This window comes from Gadus chalcogrammus, chromosome 11 (genome assembly GCF_026213295.1).
Source record: "Gadus chalcogrammus isolate NIFS_2021 chromosome 11, NIFS_Gcha_1.0, whole genome shotgun sequence".
Taxonomy (NCBI): Eukaryota; Metazoa; Chordata; class Actinopteri; order Gadiformes; family Gadidae; genus Gadus; species Gadus chalcogrammus.
In genome coordinates, this window is record NC_079422.1 from 5673779 (window position 1) to 5692291 (window position 18513).

The window sequence follows — 18513 nt, forward strand, 5'->3', positions numbered from 1 at the left end:
TTTGTGACTGTGGTCGTGTGTCTGCACGTTATGTGTGTGTGTGTGTGTATGTGTGTGTGTCTGTGTGTGTGTGTGTGTGCACGTGTGTGTTAGAGAGAAAAGGGTGTGGGCGGGTGGGTTTCGGAAAATATGACTTGGCATTTCCTGCTGTCATTTTTTTCTTCTCAAATGTCTGGGAGTCCTGTACTACTTGACCGCACACAAACAGAATGTGCACGAGAGGAGTGGCACTGCACGTGAGCGTTCATGTGTGACCGTGGGATGACCTTGGTCAGCTGTGGTCGGGAGCCAGGGTTTGGGAAGTGGTTAGTTTATTCTACAATTGAAAGCAGTCCAGAAATGGTAGCACACACAGGCTAATGGCAGCCGTTTATACATTGTCGGAATAGTCACAGTTGATATCTAGTTGTTCTCTCATGCAGACACACAAACACGTAGACACCGATCAGCTAAAGAGCACCACAGCATAATAGTTTAAATGAAAAAAATGTGCTCCAGATGATGCCCAACAAGTAGACGGTGTTAAGGACACCCTGAACCACACGGTTGACACACACTACACTACACACACACACACGCACGCACACACACACACACACACACACACACACACACACACACACACACACACACACACACACACACACACACACACACACAGACAGACAGACACACAGACACACAGACACACACACACAAGCTCACACACAGATTATCTCCAAAAACAGCCATCCTGGGAAACGGTGAATTCCCCAAACCACAGAGGGCAAGAGGGGCGTCATGGCAACGCACGGCGGCTGCACACAGCAAAGCAACACTTGGCCAGCAGAGAGAGAGTAAGCTCCGGTTAAACAGGACAGGAGCAGAGAGAGAGAGATGAAGAGTAGAACAACAACATCCTGACTAGGCGGAGGAGGAGAACTGCAGGGTCTGACGGTTCAGAGCTGGCGTGTGAAGTGCTGTCCACAACACCGCGGTTGGTCAGCAGGTTGGAAGGACCATTAGACATACTGCGGAAAAGGGAGGAAGGGTGAAGTTCCCAGACTAGGAGTGTATTGTGGGGGAAGGACCAGAATGGGCCCAGGGTCACGAGGGCTCTTGACACCTATATAGGCTAACCTCCCCCCCCCCCATTTTAAAATAAAAGTGTGCGGTGTGTCGGCGAGTGACTGGAAAGGTTGAGGGGGCTGAGGGGTGGGGGTGGTTCAGTAGAGCCTAGATCAAGGCGGGAAGGTATCTGGAGGATTTAATGATCTGGGAAAACAAATGTGGAGAGGCTGGGGACTGCGTGAGCTTTTAGGGTGTGGAAAGTTCCAGTCAGTTGGTAGAGTTTATGGACGTATGTGAGAAACTCCAAAGGCTGCAAATCAAGACCAAAAAAGCCCCTCATGTGTGGTCGCTCTGATTGTATTCCGATTAATTCTTCATTGTGTCATGTTTCCCCAATAAAAAATATTTTATTGCCTCGGATTATACAACCATAATGGTTTCTTTTCAACTGTGCAATAAAGACATTTTACCACACGCGCTCACGCCTCGCTTCACTGAGAGACATAAACAAATAGTAAATACAAAAGTGAGCAACCAAACAGCCTGACTTGGAATAAGTTGCTGGTGCCAGCCTGGACTGAATTTTTAAATATTCTGTCATCCAACCAGAAGCGTTCTTTAAACCGCGCAAGCTGTTTATGTATAGTAATATATGCAGTCAGCACCCCTCCCCCAGAATATGAATACACAAACACACACACACACACACACACACACACACACACACACACACACACACACACACACACACACACACACACACACACACACACACACACACACACACACACACCACACAAACACAAACACACCCCCTCTGGTTTAAATTCATGTAATCGGTTCATTGATTGTGAGCGAAGTCGACTTTCAAAATGATTAGTAAGCTAGACAGGTGAGCCATATCTCTTCTGCTATATGTTTATTTCTGTTTGATGCATAATGTCGAATTAATTGCTTTAACGTCTACAAATAATAATATTATAAAGGTATTTGTGAATATATATATTCATATATAATAATTCAGGCATGACTATGATATTATTTGTAGTGACATTTGTTAAAATATCTGAATAGAGGTCATCAAAACTATTTATCTGTCTATCACTCATCTCCCAAGCTGGCTTGTCAGAAAGCAATGATGTAAAACCACTTTCTCCTGGTTTCGCAAAAAGTTGTCTGACTGAAACTGAGAGCGAAAGAAATACACTCAATGCGATACTTGTGCGATGTGAATGGTTGATGATTACAGATCCTAACCGCAGGGGTTTACTGAAACAAGCTCTCAGCTTCTCTCCTATGTCTCAGTGTGCTCTTGGCCCAGAAAAAATTCATCTACAATTACAAGAACATGCGATGGGCAAAAGGCCGCAACGAGACCTATCTCTGCTTCGTAGTGAAGAGAAGGCTTGGACCTGATTCCCTCTCTTTCGACTTCGGACACCTACGCAATCGCACTGGCTGCCACGCAGAGGTGAGAAATTAATAGTGTTTTAAACCAATACCATGACTTCTCATACGAGTAGAACTACCTTCCTCCAATGGATCATAATAATTACTGACCGTCTCTAGACCTTATCAACCCTTACACCTTAGACAAAGTCTCTTACTCTTGTACTACACTCATCTCCTCCATGATGCCCCTGCACTGTACCCTCTCCCTCCTCCACCTCCCTGCAGCTGCTGTTCCTGAGCTACCTGGGGGCGCTGTGCCCGGGCCTCTGGGGCTGCGCAGACGACAGAAACCGAAGACTGAGCTACTCCGTCACCTGGTTCTGCTCCTGGTCGCCCTGTGCCAACTGTGCGACCACGCTGACCCGGTTCCTGAGGCAGACACCCAACCTGCGACTCAGGATCTTCGTGTCTCGCCTCTACTTCTGTGACCTGGAGGGCAGTCCGCATGTAGAGGGCTTGAGGGACCTGAGGAGGGCAGGGGTCCAGGTCAAAGTGATGAGCTACAAAGGTTAGCCACTGTGTGTGTGTGTGTGTGTGTGTGTGTGTGTGTGTGTGTGTGTGTGTGTGTGTGTGTGTGTGTGTGTGTGTGTGTGTGTGTGGGTGTGTGTGTGTGTGTGTGTGTTTGTGTGTGTGTGTGTGTGTTTGTGTGAGAGAGAGTGTGTGTGCGTCAGAGGGAGAGAGAGAGAGCGAGAGAGAGAGAGAGAGTGTGAACATACTTTATTATAATGTTTAGAAGTCTATTGCCAATGGCCATCTGCCATTTCCTTTCCTTTCCTTCCCAGACTACTTCTACTGCTGGCAGACCTTTGTAGCTCACAGGCTGAGCCGCTTCAAGGCCTGGGAAGGGCTGCATACCAATTATGTGCGTCTGTCAAGAAAACTAAACCGCATCCTCCAGGTAAAACCTGAATAAATAAACGCTTTAGTTCACTTAACATCAGCGATTGGAACAGCGAATCTACGTTTCCAAAATAAACAGTTGCTCCACCCAAGCTGTCTGATCCAGGAACTACGTGACATAATTTTTCGTTCCTTCCTTTACAGCCATGTGAAACAGAAGATTTAAGAGATGTTTTCAGACTTTTTGGACTGTTAACCTGACAGTCTCGCCTTTCTCTGGAGCCGTCATGCTGGTCAGCGGACTTTTCAATGAGGAGCTATTTTTAGTGGTTGATTAAGTAAATACATAGCAAACTGTAAAACTTTGTGAAACCGCCTATGTAGTCCAAAAAATGCTAATTTGTAATAAAGTACAATTAATGTAGTCATTTTTTCTTCATTTTACATGAAAATAACCTATCTAGTTATTGGTATTTTAATAAAAGTGATGTTCAATTAGTGCGCACAGTGAAGTACGACAGCGTCCCCCTAGTACCTTCGCGCATCGCCACTCATCGACCCACTGATTAAATTAAAGGCAAGATGGCGACCGAGGGTGCGTACGAGTCGATCCTCTGTGTTAAACCTGATGTCAATGTTTACCGAATCCCACCGAGAGCATCAAACCGGGGTGTACGGTGAGTTGTGACGGGCATCCACATAATTTAGCCAATCATTTATACAAAGCCTCTTTCATTGATGCTGCGAGAGAACATTACATCATCACAGGCAACCCTAACGTCCTCCAAGTCATCTTTACCTAGGTACCATTTGTTTTGTTCAGTGTTGTCGCCTTTAATAAGGTTGGGGGAATATCTCATTGTTATTATATCCAGTTTAGAAGTATTGTCAACGTTCATGTGCAACTATACTGCTCAGCTATGCACCTGTCAATATGACATTAGTACCCGCTTATCCAGCATTTGGTAAGCAGATAGCAGCTATAGCGCGTAGGCACCGATGTGCTGCTGTTAAAACAACTGACAGAATTGGAAATCATGGATATGTTTTTTTTTTTTAGGCTAATCTGTTTCATCGTATATTATAAGGCATAGTACTTCCCTTGCCTTCATTAGCAAGTCGTGCGATGTGAGTAAAAAGGATGTGTTTGCCTGTGGTGGTGCTGGCGCTGTGAGCTAGTGCAGTGCAGCTGTATCCCGTATGGACAACAGTAGCCTGGGCCGGGTATTCCTCACCATCAGGACTGGTTTACCACAGAACCACACGATACCCCGAGTCCGCTTTGTGAATCACTTAGTAACTGCGGTGATACATGTAATATCCCAGCCGTAGGCCAGGGTGAGATGTCGAGTATAATCGCTTGAGTCACGTTTCTTTGGTATTATGAAGCTGTTGCACCAAGACGCACGCATACACAGACCACTCACACACTCTCTAAACCCCATCTGTTTGTTCATGTCTGACGTCCATTCTCTTGAGTACTAGCCTCACCATTGTTTCTGAACTGTATTGTCCGTCAGGGCAGCCGACTGGAAGCTGGACTCCCCAGACTGGACTGGACGTATGCGGGTAACAGCACGGGGGAAAGTAGCCTACATTAAACTGGAGGATAAGATCTCTGGTACGTGGGTGAGATTGGACACAACAACCACTAGTTCAACTTCCATTGGCGCTGCAGTTATTTATCTGCTGCCTTTATGTCACCACCATCCCCCTTTAGTAACTATCACCTCAAGGTGACCGATTCTCCTCCAACTAAATATACAACATCCCCTAGCACTAATAATACAATAATAAGCAAACATGTCTTTATACTAAGTTGGCAGAAGAAACTACAATAATTTTAGTTTGAATTGGGTTACATCATTCATATGCCCTCAAATCCTTTGATTTCCTTAGTATACACAACAGATCGAACCAGACTGCAATCCCCTAGTGCTGTATTTAATTAACCTGATGCACCAGATGGTTTCTTACACAGAGCCATCATCCTTAGAAACTGTTCGGATAGGGGTACATTAAAAAAATACTTGGCCGGTGATTGGATGCACCATCTGTCCATCAGGTATCAAGTAGATCACGTAGTTCCTCATAGGATGCTGACACAAAGGCATAACTTGATGCCTGGCAAGTGGGATTCCCGCAGGATCGTAAAAAACTCACACGGTGAGTATTTAATAGTAGCACCCAGTGTAATTGGGGACATGCAATCAACGATTACATGGTGGTGTTATAGGACAACAGTTGGATATAGTATAGCGTGTATATCCATAAATCACCACGATGGAGCTTTCTGTTCACTTTCAAGACAAGGACACATTGATAACCGCAGTGCCAAAGTACCAGCTGGCTGATATTTCATCCACATCCCGGAGACCTCGTCGGCGCTCTTCACCCGCTGCTGTTCCCTCTTCTCTTTCTGCAGGGGAGCTGTTCGCTCAGGCCCCCATCGACGAGTTCCCCGGCATCGCTGTGGAAACCGTCAGCGACTCCAGCCGCTACTTTGTACTGCGCATACAGGACGATAGCGGTACGTTGTGTGTGTTGTGTGATGGCTCGCTGGTGGTCATGCAGGATGTGGATGTTGGGAGAATGTGCGAATACCAACTGGTGTTCTTGGAATTATGGTTGATTATGGTATGGTAGTAAAGTTTGAATTATGTATTTTTGCCGGTTTCAAAATAGGTATCAGGCCTACAGTGAACTGATCACAGGATGGCGTGCAGAAAGGAAATCTGTTTGTTCATTTCATTATTAATGACTATAACTTTAGTTGTTGTTATTATTAGAAATAGTTCACGCTAGTGCTTTTAACTATATCTATATTTATAACATTGAATATTTATATATGTGTATATATATATATATATCAATTGAGCAATGCAGTCCCGTGTGTAGTGTGATTAGGTGAACGTGGCATGACCCATTGAAAAGGGACGCAATAGATGTATATGTAACGGGACAAACACAATGTTTATTCTTTTTATATGATTTATTTATTTCCCCTCCACTATGGAGGTACTACTATTTATTCACTAGGCTTGGCAAAGATTTTTTATCTGCCATATGTCTAGTATGGGCTGATGGTGTGTGTGTGTGTGAGTGTGTGTGTGTGTGTGTGTGTGTGTGCGTGTTTGTCATTGTGTGTACCTTTGGGTATGGACACACCCTGCTGCTCCTCCACATGTGAAGTTGTGAACGGAATAATAAAGTTATTTGAATTGAATTCAAACTGAGGACTGTGTCAGCACTGAGCCTGTGTGTCAGCTGGATCACGCTGATCTTGTTCTGGTGCTCCAGGGCGCAGCGCCTTCATCGGCATCGGCTTCGGGGACCGAGGGGACTCCTTTGACTTCAACGTGGCCCTGCAGGACCACTTCAAGTAGGTACTGCCCAGCGCTGGCATCTGGATGCCCTGATGTATTCAGTGCTACCATGAAGCTCATGGATTCTCTCTCTCATACCTCTTATCTGTTTTGTCCCAGGTGGGTGAAACAAGAGGACGAAATCAGCAAACAGGCACAGACGCCCGACAACACTCCAAAGCTAGACCTGGGCTTTAAAGAAGGACAAACCATCACGCTTAATATCGGGGTTACTACTGTTTATATGCAGATATTTAATTACTGAATAACATCTACGTTTGTAATTTTTCTGAGATGCAGTGAATTTGCTGTTTGTTTTGTAGCAGTCCAGAAAGAGGGAGAAGGCCCGCCCACAGGGCTCAGGGGGCTTTGGGCTCCTCCCCCCGCCTCCTGCAGGAAAACTTGCCCCACCCCCTTCTAAATCGGACAATCAGAACACGCAACCTGCTGTGGAAGAAGGTGACATGGGTAGGTTACTGTACCTTGACGACCCACAACTAAAAAGGTTTTGATTTCATTAAATCATTTCCTTTTTAAGATAAGATCAGGTGATACTTTATTAATCGCAGACAAGAAATTTGTGAAATTATTTAAATCCTAAATTATATAAATGGTTGGTATAATACATTTAAAATAATATTGTGGAATGTTTTTATTGTGATGAAAATCCAAATTGACAAGTGTGTAATATTCTTGTCTGTTCTTTTCATCCCAGGCTGTCTGCTGGATCTGGACTCCACTAATGACAACTCTGTAGATGCTCCGATCTCCAACACCACCGCAACCTCTGACCTGTGGGGAGATTTCGACTCAGTAACCCAGAAGTGAAGGAAGGACTTTCTTCCTTCCACTAGTTCCCTTTTTCTTTACACTGGCTTACATTATGTTGTTTTTTATTATTTATTATCTATTTCAGTTTTTGACCCCCTCTTCAAACAGGACAGTTCCTTAATCAAGATGCAGTTTCAGGTCAGAATTGGGTATAAGTACTCCCTAAGCCTCGTTTCCTACTCTTCCATTCATCTGTCCCCTGTGTTCTGTTCCCATTGTATCGTCATGACTTTCTCCTCCTCCTCCTCCTCCTCCTCTTCCTCCTCTATTACACTTCTACAATGGAATATCTCCCACTGATGCATAAGGACAAGGGAGATATTTCAATAGGGACTAACTTATTAATTGATATTATGTACAGAGAGTTATGTAGATATATATTGTCAGTAGTTTGCAATTATTGTCATTCGTTATTCGTGTGTAGCTTACTTACTTTTAAATCCTCCCCCCCCCAACCCCCCCTCGAATATGCACTGACGGACCGTCTACCACGCTGTCTGTTGAGTTGATCATCAGCAAAGTCTTAGCATTTCAATGCAAGGACTGTTCTAATAATAGACTAAAGCTACAGGCAAAGCTTTACCAGGCCTCTTTGAAGAAAACCGCCAGGCTGTAGCCATCCCATCTGTCGTACATGTGCTCTCCGCCGCCCTCTAGTGGGACGCCATCGGCCCTGCAGACCGACTCAGGCATCTAGTTTGGGAACTTATATGTTTTGAAAAGACACAGATGTTTACGTTTTAACACAAGAAGTTGATCCTTGGCACAGAGTGCAAATGCATTGAAAAGAACACTGATTAATATCAATAATGAGAAAAACGGTCTGGAAGATGGAAGGAAGAACCATGCGTTTTTCACCTCTGAGCAGAGAGGAATGAATTAGTCTGTGTGTTGTGTCATCTCTACCCTACAGAGCTGGCATGGCCGGGGCCGGGTGATTCACACGGATCGTGACCTCCTGGCCCAATGAATAGTCCTGTGTGTGTGTGTATGCGCGTGTCCGCACCACTCTGCCAGTTACTATGGTGTTCTAGATGATATTCTACCTGATGCTTTATGAGAACAGCTGCAATTAAGCTAAGCAAGGCAAACTCTAGCACGGAGCGCTACTCCTGTCACACTCAACGTGTACACGTTTCGTATGAAACAGTTCTCAGCCCATCATGAGTATTTCTATACATTTTTTGAAAAATTATCTGTCTCATCGTATTCTGATGCTAACAAGCAGGACTGGGCTAATGCTTGCCCGATGCCATGTCCTGTGTGTACAATTTACGCTTGTACGTGAGGAGGTGAAACGATGAGAGACTTGTGGTGATGTATGCACGACGTCATGAACTTGTCATTGATGTATGTTGGTTACACAGTGAACGCGTGAGGGGCAAGTGCATAAGCCCGCTAAATATTATGTCAATATTTGTTCATTGTACAACTGAATAAGAATTTATTTCAATCCGTAATTGTTAATTACACTGTTTGTGTATGTACATGTGTATGTAAACGGAAAAAATATATAAAGATATCCTGCAAAGACCACACACTTTAATTTGTTATTTTTTAATAAAGTTGATGGCATGGGAAGGAGTGGTAGCCCGTGGAGGAGAACATCAGCTATTTAGTGATAGTTGCAGCAATAGGGTTGATTATACTTTTAATGGTGCACAACTTGATTTGCAGTTAGTACCTAGCAGGTAATCACAGCACAGGTTTGTACAACCTTCAGAATAAAAGGATGTTGCTATATAGCACCTAGCTGATTCTAGTTATTCTATGTAATCAATCAACAGAAAACAGCAGATCACATCATCCTTGTCTAGAATCATTATTATAATGTGCTAACATAAACATAGTATGGTGTAGGAGAGAGAGAGAGAGAGAGAAAGACACCATCAGGTGTTGAGAAGTGGATTTATAGTGTTATGGGTTGTTTTTATGACTACGCCCCTGGGTTGTGTCTCTAAGGACCTGCAGTCCCGCATGTGGTGCATGCCACCATGTTGGCCCCATCAAGGCTTGTTTGCCCAGGTTTTGAGGTTGCCACGGTGATCCTGACAGCGTTTCTGATTGGTTGACCTCTGAAGGCGCTTCGGCCATCCGGCCTGCTCCCGGCACCGCTCCGCTGGAATAGTTTTAAGGCATACAGATGTTAATACTATGCTAAGAGTGTGTGTGTGTGTGTGTTTGTTTGTGTTAGATAATGTGTCACCTTGAAGAAACTCGTCGTCGTCACAGAGGATTCTGGTGCAGATCTCTTTGTTGATGAGATAGACGCGAGGCAAGCTGAGGGAGAAGCAGAACACAGCACAACAATCACAGAACACAGTGAATGCACCCGGCCATTACAGTTCAACTTTGGACCTGATGCAATGCCTGCAATGGGGGAGGTCACACTCAGATTTCACTATGGAAGCCATTTGAGGACATGTACGTCTTCCAATATTTGCATACCATTCATGAACAAAAACATGCAACAACAAGAACATAGGCATGGGGGAGATGGGAGATAAAGTACAAAGAAAGATATGGTTGTACAATAGGCCATTAAACTTTTAAACGCGTGTGTGAGTGTCTGCAAATAAAGTCTACACCATATCTCACCTGTAGAAGCACATGGAACCAACACACTTCTTCATGGGCCGCTGAACTGAGTACATCCTGGTGCATGGATACTTCTGCTCACTGCAGTCTTCATCCACAGAGAGACAGGGTCAGCATGATAAAACCAGCCATCGCACACAACAAAATGCAGTGGACATCAACACACAGACAAGACCAAATGTCATGAGTTCAGACTCCATAGGTACGTTGTGGGTCACCTGCATGGCCCTGCTCCGTTTTCTGGTTAATTAGTCAGCAACAAGTCGGGGAGGTTCACATCTATGTTAATTTTGTAAGAAACATCTTCCTTCACATTATAAAGATCACCAGGTGCCACTTTAGTTGTAACTTTTGCCAATCTTTTCGGGTGTCTGTGATTATTTTAAGAATCTGAATCACCGAAACAGAATAATTAATACTAGCCCTGGCGTTGTAGAGGCCCACGTTGTTCCAATACGAAAAACGTGTCGCTCATTCTCCCCAGTTACACTCACTGGGTGGCAGGAGGGGGATGACAGATGTCCCAGGAGCCTCTATAGAAAGCCAAACAAGAAACAGAAAGAAAAAGAAAAACACGATTAGGATTGGGAAAAAACTCTGTCCCCGCTGACCCGGGGCAGTGAGTCAGGCGATGGCACAGGTCGCGTGACGTAATTAGCGTCTTGATCTGAAGTGTAAATGATGAGATGGACGCTATTACCAGTTTGCTGGGCCTGGACGACAGCTGTGAACGCTGCGGAACGAGAAACCACATGAGGGGAGTGTTTCGCCGTGCAAAAACAAACACGCCAGCGACTCAAATGCAATTAAACGCCTTGATTTGTGTGTGCTGTTTGGCAGGGTTACCGTGGAAACTGCAGAGGAGCAGGACCACTGGAAGGCCGCCCATTCCTAGAGCTTGTAAGAGGCGAGTCTTTTTTACGAGCTGAAGGAAACGGTTGAGGAAACAGGTCCGGGTGATTTCACACTGAGGAACTGTTCAATATCTCCACTGTACCCTTTTTTTTTGGCCATTGAATTTTTCCCCATAATCTGCTAGTGCCTCGCATGGGAATTTTTGGCAATTGCTTCTGAGTCTTTAGGATACCACAAGGTTTTCCGCAGGTTATGACAGCAGGCATCATTGCTATCATGTTATTCAGATCTTTTTAAAATGTTTTTTGTTTTAATATGGTCTGAAACTCGACAAAAGATGGGTGGAAGTGAAGCACTGAGGCATGAGAAAACACAATTAAGTTAAAAAATTCCACTCCTGCTGCAGTCACTTATGCAGTTTTCTTTTAAAAAATATTTTGCCCTCCCTCTGTGTGTGTCACTCTCTCTCTCCGTCTCTCTCTCACGCTCACTGTTTCTCTCGAACTCTCTCGCCCCCCCGCCCCTCCCCTACTCTCTCTCTTGCTCTGTTTCATTCTCTATCTCCCTTGCTCTCTCTCCATCTCTCTCTCAGAGTCTTGGGAGACCAAGACATGAGTTCTCTCTAAAGAATGTGGTTTTCTTTTTACCATATTTGAACAGCCCCACGACCCCTCCTTTCTGTTACAGTCACACGTTATTTCCTTCTTTACTTTTATATTTCCCTATAACCTCCCTATAACTGTCACACTCTGGACATGTTGACTATAAGAGGTAAAGGAATGCCTTTACGTACATGCCAGTCCTGCACTGGTTATTTTCCAGTCTGGACCTCCTGTGTCTCTGGGAGTCTTGTTCCCATGCCAAACAGGTTTTGCTGAGGAGGTTAATCCGTTTAAACAGGTCGTGTGCCTCTATTCTGCATACAGGCAAACCAAAAGTCTTTTCCATTATTATAACCTCTATACAACTTCTCAAAAAAATATCAAATATATTCAGCTGAAATGTTGTTTTAAAAGCCACAAACGTTCAAATTAGTGTATCAACTAGAAATACATGCATTATGGTAATATGAAAGGCATATGAATTGTTTACTTACAAGTTTCTAGTCGTGTCGAACCCTTGTTAGTTTAACAAATGTTTTCCTCTTATTTCCCCTCCTTTTCTCCTTTCTCATTATTCCTTCCCCCTCCTACACCCATTGTCTTGCCTTTCATCATAGCTCTCTCTCTCTCTCTCTCTCTCTCTCTCTCTCTCTCTCTCTCTCTCTCTCTCTCTCTCTCTCTCTCTCTCTCTCTCTCTCTCTCTCCTCTCAAAATCTGGGAAAAAACAATCTGCTCCTGTTGCACTTTGAGAGATCGAAGGGTTATATTTTGTAACTATTTTGACCAATGTTGTTCTAATGTTATTGTCGCTATTTTTCTAATCCTACAAAAATGAAGTCAACATAAGGATTTCATATGCTCATTTACAAAAGAGATTTAGCAGTCAAACGGCCAAATCTAACTCTTCACTGGGCACTGTAAAGTCTTTATAGAAAAACACAGAAGCTGTATAATACATGGCTGTTGGCACCGTTGGTATCCTTTGCAAGGAGCTATCCTGTAGGCCGGCATGGTTCCAGACACAAGTAACACAAATAACCATATAATGACCGGACATTAACAAAATAATTGTAGGTATCACCTAACCCTCCATTGCTTACTGATTATAAAGGAGACTATAAATTGAATGATTATTAAGAGAGATATAAAAGCAATACAACAGGATCTTCTTATGACCCATTCCATATATATATATATTTATTATCAGTCCCAGTAAATGTCTAATAATATTCAAATAACTTTAAAGGAAGGAATAGACCACTGCACCAGAGGCTGACATTTCTGCTGAAACACTCAAAAGTGACCAGCAGGTGGCAGAGCAGATGTTACAGTTTCTCTCGGTCGCTTTGGTACATTTCTCAGATCAGAATAGAAATTTGCAAAACAGTAAGTGCATTTCTCAAAACAATTCGTACAAATAGCAAAACAACATGGATTTCATGCAAAAGCCAGTCTCTTACTCAAAATCCTTAGTTCGTTTCTCAAAAGTAAATATCTGTGTCAATGAACATGTCAGTGCCATCAAAATGACAAGTCCATGTTTCATTGTGTACGGATAAGACTTGCTTAGTCATGTTGTCAATATAACAGTGTACTCTGGAGGGATGCTCTGATGTAAACTATGGCTAAAGTTTTGAATGCAATTATTGTAAATTGTAAGTTACACCTGTATGTGGAGATTGATTGCAAGAGACTGGACAAGTTCGCATTTACGCTTTGACTGTTGGTACTGTAATTTGTTGACAGACCATGTCATTTGAACATAGGAAAATCTCCTTAGGGTAAACTGTACAGGCGTTGCTCTATGAATTACAGTGCAGTCTTCCTACACCTCCTGACGTTCCTGTCTGTTGGGCCACAAATTCCATTGTCAAACAATGTAACATTGTGTTCTGCTCCAGCTCTTGCCAGTTCATGGTTCAGGAGATGCAACTTTGAGCTATTTCAGTAAACTGGTTGATCGTTGGTTGATCTAACACTTCACACATTTCCCTTCTTTAGAGAAAGTCAAGATTCACCTGGTAGCAATTTACCAATTCAGGACAGATTTAGAAAAAAGTCTAATGGAAATGTATAGAAATATGCTTGACATATTATGACAACTTGTTCAACCATTTTGCATGTAAAGACTTATGCAATGAACTAATGGCTAAATGTTGTGGGGGTGAGACTATTCAATAGAGACCCATTGCAATACATTTTGATAAACATGACACGAGCAATTGATAATGTAGGAAAGAGCAGAGAATTGTGCATAATCGTTTGCATGAATGTACCAAAGTATTGGCAACTTGTTCAAAGAAATGAGAAACTACTTTGTTGATGTGCACAAGTGACACCATGATGTGAGGATTGAACAGGTAGTTTTGAGAATTTCAATTCTGATCTGAGAAATGTACCAAAGCGACTGAGAAAAACTGTCATAATAATGTCCCTGGGTATAAGTCATTATGAATAAGTGACAATATATGAAAGACAAATTATATATTTGTCAATTTATTTGCCATAATTGTCCATGGCAAATTCCGAGGGCAAAAATAGTTCTACAAAGTTGTTTGTTCCTTGTGTTATAATGCTTTAATTTCAAAGATAAATATTTACTGTGCCGGCCTTAATTAATAGCTGAAAATACAAATAATTGTTCCTTGCCGTAATTATGGATAAAAAGGATTCACCAAAAGCACCACACGTGAATATCAATATGCCTTTGTGCCGTTTGATTAGGATTCAATGTATTCAATATATATATATAAATATTGAATACATTGAATCCTAATCAAACAGCACAAAGGCATATTGATGGGAACAAAATGTGTTGTGGGAACAAAATGCGTGATTATAACCTTCAAAATAATAAATAAATTAAGCATTGGCATATGTTAATGTGGTTGTTGTTGCTTTATGCTTAAAAGTCCAAAGCGACTGGTGGTCATTCTACATGAAAGTGCTGAGCGAAGGAGAAGCTCCCCTGGCATGGCTGTTAAAGGGGACCCTATGTTGTCAAATAGGTGGACTTACACTGGTACCACTGTGGCTGAAACCTGAAGCTCCTCAGGCATCCCTGAGCCTGCCCAACATACATTTTACCAGCATACCCCTGGAGCCACATCCATCCCTCCCCAATACGCACACATACACACACACACACACACACACACACACACACACACACACACACACACACACACACACACACACACACACACACACACACACACACACACACACACACACACACACACACACACACACACACACACACACGCACACACACACACACACTGTTTGGGCCTCTGAAGGTGTGTGTGTGGGGGGGACGACGACACACATCTTCATGGCATATCGGACGGGGGGGGTTACAAGCATTCGGAGGTCAGTGCGTGCGTGGGGGCTGCCCTAACAAGGCCCGCTCGATGAGGCCGATGACAACTTGACAGATGTAGGTGCAGTGCAATCGGATGGGAGGGAGGGAGGTGGGGGGGGGCGGGGGGTATCAGGTGATCAGGTACTTGATGTTCAGTGCACTCTGCTTATTTGTTGTTGAGGAAGGTGAGGAGGTGAGGAGGAGGAGGAGAGGAGCAGGAGGGGGGGGGGGGGGGGGAGCGGGAGAATTGACGAGGCCAGGGAACGAGGGGGTGGTGGCTACCAGGAGCATGCCAGATAGTAAACACATGTTAATCTCTAGACCTGTTTATTGGTTGGAAGTGATTGCTACTCCCCCCCCCCCCCTTCCACCAGGCCTGCAGCCAAGCAGCCCCGCCCTGCTGGTAACCAGATCCACATGAACCCTGCCTCTCAAGTCCCCCCACCCCGCTCACTATTAAACCTTTACTCACTCATTCTATTGTTTGCTCTCCCTTTCTCTCTCGGCACTCTACACATTGCGTAGGCGTAAGGGATGTCTCTTCTCCTTGCGACATTCACACAATTTTCAAGTGATGCACTGCGTGGGGGGCAATGTGTTACGGAGTAACGGCACCCTGACACCCCCACACTGCGGGGTGAACCAGCTCAACTGGCATTTGGCGCATAAACTCCTAGCTGTGTGAAAGAGATGATTTAAGTTCTCAATGCGGATTGGGCTCTCTGATGCTGCTCTCTGTCCACTGTTGTGGTCAGAGGAATTGATTCCTGATGTAGCCAGCAACATCAGACACTAAGAGCTATACACCTCTCCTCTGTTTATCAAGAACCGAGCTGAGGTGTTTCTGGTGTTTTGGGCTAACGTAGCTGTGGATCAAGCCTGAACGACAGCATCTAAATTCTGTTTAAGCTGATGTATGTTTACGGATGTTTTCCGCTTTTCATTTTGCTTGGGATTTGTCCCTAATAAACGTTATAGTTTCAGAAATAACTTTTGAGTTAACTCTGCTGTCTGGAAAGGGATCAGTCAACTACCTTAATTCCTTATAGTGTACCATTTTTGGAGAAGGGCACATTTCTTTTGAATGGCCATGGTGACTAAGGGTTCAAAGCTGAGGTTCAAGTTCAACCTAAAAACTGAGAGTGTGAGCTATAGAGGGAGAGGAGGGCAAGCAGTCGTCTAACCATAGCTCTGGGTAGTTTGTCTTTGGCCCAGCGGGATACATTTCAGACATTTGGCAGGTTAAGCTCTTTATATTTCCCCATCTGGCCCTCCAGACATCTTCCACATATCACTATCTGTGCTATTCAATCCTTCGTCCTCAATAACACTCCATCCATCTGATTCGCTTTACACTTATCTGGCTTAATTACATGTCCACACTTGTATTTCCTCATCTGACGGGACATGTCGGAACTCACTTCTCTGTGTTCGAAGGGGCAGAGCGAGGGGATTTCTCCTTTCAAGGGATTACATGCGTGTCATTACTTTGACCTACAGCCCCCAACACCCCTCCCCCCGAAAACAAAACAAAAACAAACGTCTAATCTCTACACTGAGAGCTTGGATTAAAAAAATGTTCCTATGCAAATACCTGACCTATGTGGTTTACCAACTCTGAGTCAATCTGTTCACTTTCCCTAAGACTGCATGTTGGCTCTGTATATGGAAAGACCTTTCCTACACCAAGCCCCCCCCCCCTCCCACTATAGACACTGTAGCTTTCTTCTAATTGACTTCCATGCACAGGTGTCCAATGACCTGTCCTGGCCCTGTCCTCCCAGCGCTCTGTCCCTTTGCTTCTCCCTCATGGATTTGCGCCTTGATGAGCATCTTTGAACGGCCAATCTATTGTCCCCCCCAGGTGTTTCCATTGGTCACGAGCCGGACCACTCTTAACCCCCTCGTCTCGCCCTGTCACATGACTCCCCCCCCCCCCCCCCCCCCCCCTAACCCTAACCCCCGGCACCAGCACAAGCACAGGAACCACCACCCTGCGCCCCTCATGCCCCCCCCGGTTTCCAGGAATACAGTTCATTGCATAACGGCAGAAAGCCCTTAGCCCTTTGTGAGTGTTAACGTAAATGGAACACGTAGCATGTGGTGCAGTGGTGGAGGGCTGGGGTGTTCCCAGGCTCTGGCGTAGGCACTGACCCCTCTGAACACAAGTGCTCTGTAGAGGGAGGCAAGGCCCAAATAGATAGATGGGTAGAGAGAGGGAGAGAGATAGTGGGAGAGAGAGACAGAGAGCGAGAGAGAGAGAGAGAGAGAGAGAGAGAGAGAGAGAGAGAGAGAGAGAGAGAGAGAGAGAGAGAGAGAGAGAGAGAGAGAGAGAGAGGTAGTGAGAGAGAGAGAGAGAGCGTGGGAGGGTGGGGAAAGGAGAGGGAATAAGGAGATTGTGGGAGTAAGGGGTGTAGACAGTGAGAGCCAGAGAGACAGTGAAGAGGTGTAGACAGAGAGAGAGACAGGCAGTGAGGGGCTTCAAGACAGGGGAGATCAAAGGAGAAGTAAGTGACAAGGGAGGAGGAGAAATGGAGACAGAGAGAGAGGGAGAGAGATTGAGAGAGAAGGAGGTCAAGAACCAGCTGTCTCACAGTGTTCTGTGTGATTCCGCTGACCGGGCCGGCCAGTGCCAAGACAGAGTGAAGGTGGACTGGAGCTTGGGGGGGGGCATGCAGAAGCAACAAGCCTGGAGGGAGGTGATGATGAGCGCTGTGTGTAAATAGATGGGCCTGGAGTCTATTTATAAGGCCATCTGGAGTGGCCCTTAGCAGGGGTGAGCCCTCGCACACACTGCATTAGCAGCCTGCTACTAACAGGGCTCCAGGCCAACCCCTGGACCAACTGCAACACTAAAGTTTCCAGAAGTCATTGACGCCTTTATAATCTTTTTTTTCATTATTGTATTGCAAATGTGTCCATGTCTAGTTCAATCCAGTATTGGGCCTTATGCTAATGCCCATATGTAACAAATATTAGTATTTTCCCTGTGATTGGCAGTTAGTTGGCCAAGAATAGCGGTTCACATGCGATGGCCATGAATATTGAACGATTTATGAGCCTTTTCACAGCATCATATTCTATCTCGCTATTTAGCATTGGAAGGGCAAGCCCTCCACCGCTTTGTCAGTGTAAGCATAAGATACATCTCTGAGGTGCCAGTGGCTTGAAGGTCATCGTACAGTCCTCCTATTCTTCTTCATGACAGATCTAGGGCAGCGGCCAGCAGTATTCAGGTCAGGTATTCGTTGGTGAGCACCTAAAAAGATGTCAATCCTTTTGTAGTTTACAGTATTGGAGTTCTCTTTGAATGGTGGCGGCCCATGAAAAGAGGCCTTGGATTTGACTCCTCTCACTATTTCTCTCCACCATCACTGGTGTTGGCAGAAAGGCGAGAAGTAAAGGGCTATCAGGATCTCTATCAGGGTGTATTCTGGAGTCCAATTTTAGATGAAGCCGGTCCGCACCTGTTGCCTTGCCCACTCAGAAAGGCATCACTTTCCTCCATGATTAGCCGACAGCTATAAAACATTACACGTCTATGTAATTTCAAAGA

The 18513-nt window shown here is 44.6% G+C and overlaps 3 protein-coding genes across 7 annotated transcripts; 2 read left to right on the forward strand and 1 right to left on the reverse strand.

Moving 5' to 3' along the window:
- Positions 1-1922: 1922 nt before the first annotated feature.
- Positions 1923-3603, forward strand: aicda (activation-induced cytidine deaminase). Its single transcript, XM_056602295.1, has 5 exons — positions 1923-1942; positions 2356-2521; positions 2728-3010; positions 3285-3400; positions 3547-3603. The coding sequence occupies exons 1-5, from the start codon at positions 1923-1925 to the stop codon at positions 3601-3603; spliced, it is 642 nt and encodes a 213-aa protein (XP_056458270.1).
- A 321-nt stretch (positions 3604-3924) lies between these two features.
- On the forward strand, positions 3925-9071 carry LOC130391936 (adaptin ear-binding coat-associated protein 1-like). 3 transcript variants are annotated; one of them, XM_056602293.1, is made up of 9 exons: positions 3925-4019; positions 4863-4963; positions 5768-5872; positions 6643-6724; positions 6828-6936; positions 7031-7175; positions 7423-7501; positions 7624-7676; positions 8452-9071. In XM_056602293.1, exons 1-8 carry the CDS (start codon positions 3925-3927, stop codon positions 7628-7630), a joined length of 723 nt encoding a protein of 240 aa, XP_056458268.1. In that variant the 3' UTR covers positions 7631-7676; positions 8452-9071. The 3 variants fall into 3 exon arrangements, 2 of the variants coding, with proteins under 2 accessions (XP_056458268.1, XP_056458267.1); XR_008896953.1 differs by having other exon boundaries at positions 7423-7676; XM_056602292.1 differs by having other exon boundaries at positions 7423-9071.
- Positions 9066-12197, reverse strand: mfap5 (microfibril associated protein 5). 3 transcript variants are annotated; one of them, XM_056602299.1, is made up of 8 exons: positions 12088-12196; positions 11785-11865; positions 10983-11061; positions 10837-10869; positions 10631-10669; positions 10137-10224; positions 9745-9818; positions 9066-9657 (listed from the first exon to the last, which is right to left on the reverse strand). In XM_056602299.1, exons 3-8 carry the CDS (start codon positions 11023-11025, stop codon positions 9545-9547), a joined length of 390 nt encoding a protein of 129 aa, XP_056458274.1. In that variant the 5' UTR covers positions 11026-11061; positions 11785-11865; positions 12088-12196; the 3' UTR covers positions 9066-9544. The 3 variants fall into 3 exon arrangements, with proteins under 3 accessions (XP_056458274.1, XP_056458273.1, XP_056458272.1); XM_056602298.1 differs by having other exon boundaries at positions 11785-11907; positions 12088-12195; XM_056602297.1 differs by lacking the exon at positions 11785-11865 and having other exon boundaries at positions 12088-12197.
- Positions 12198-18513: the final 6316 nt, after the last annotated feature.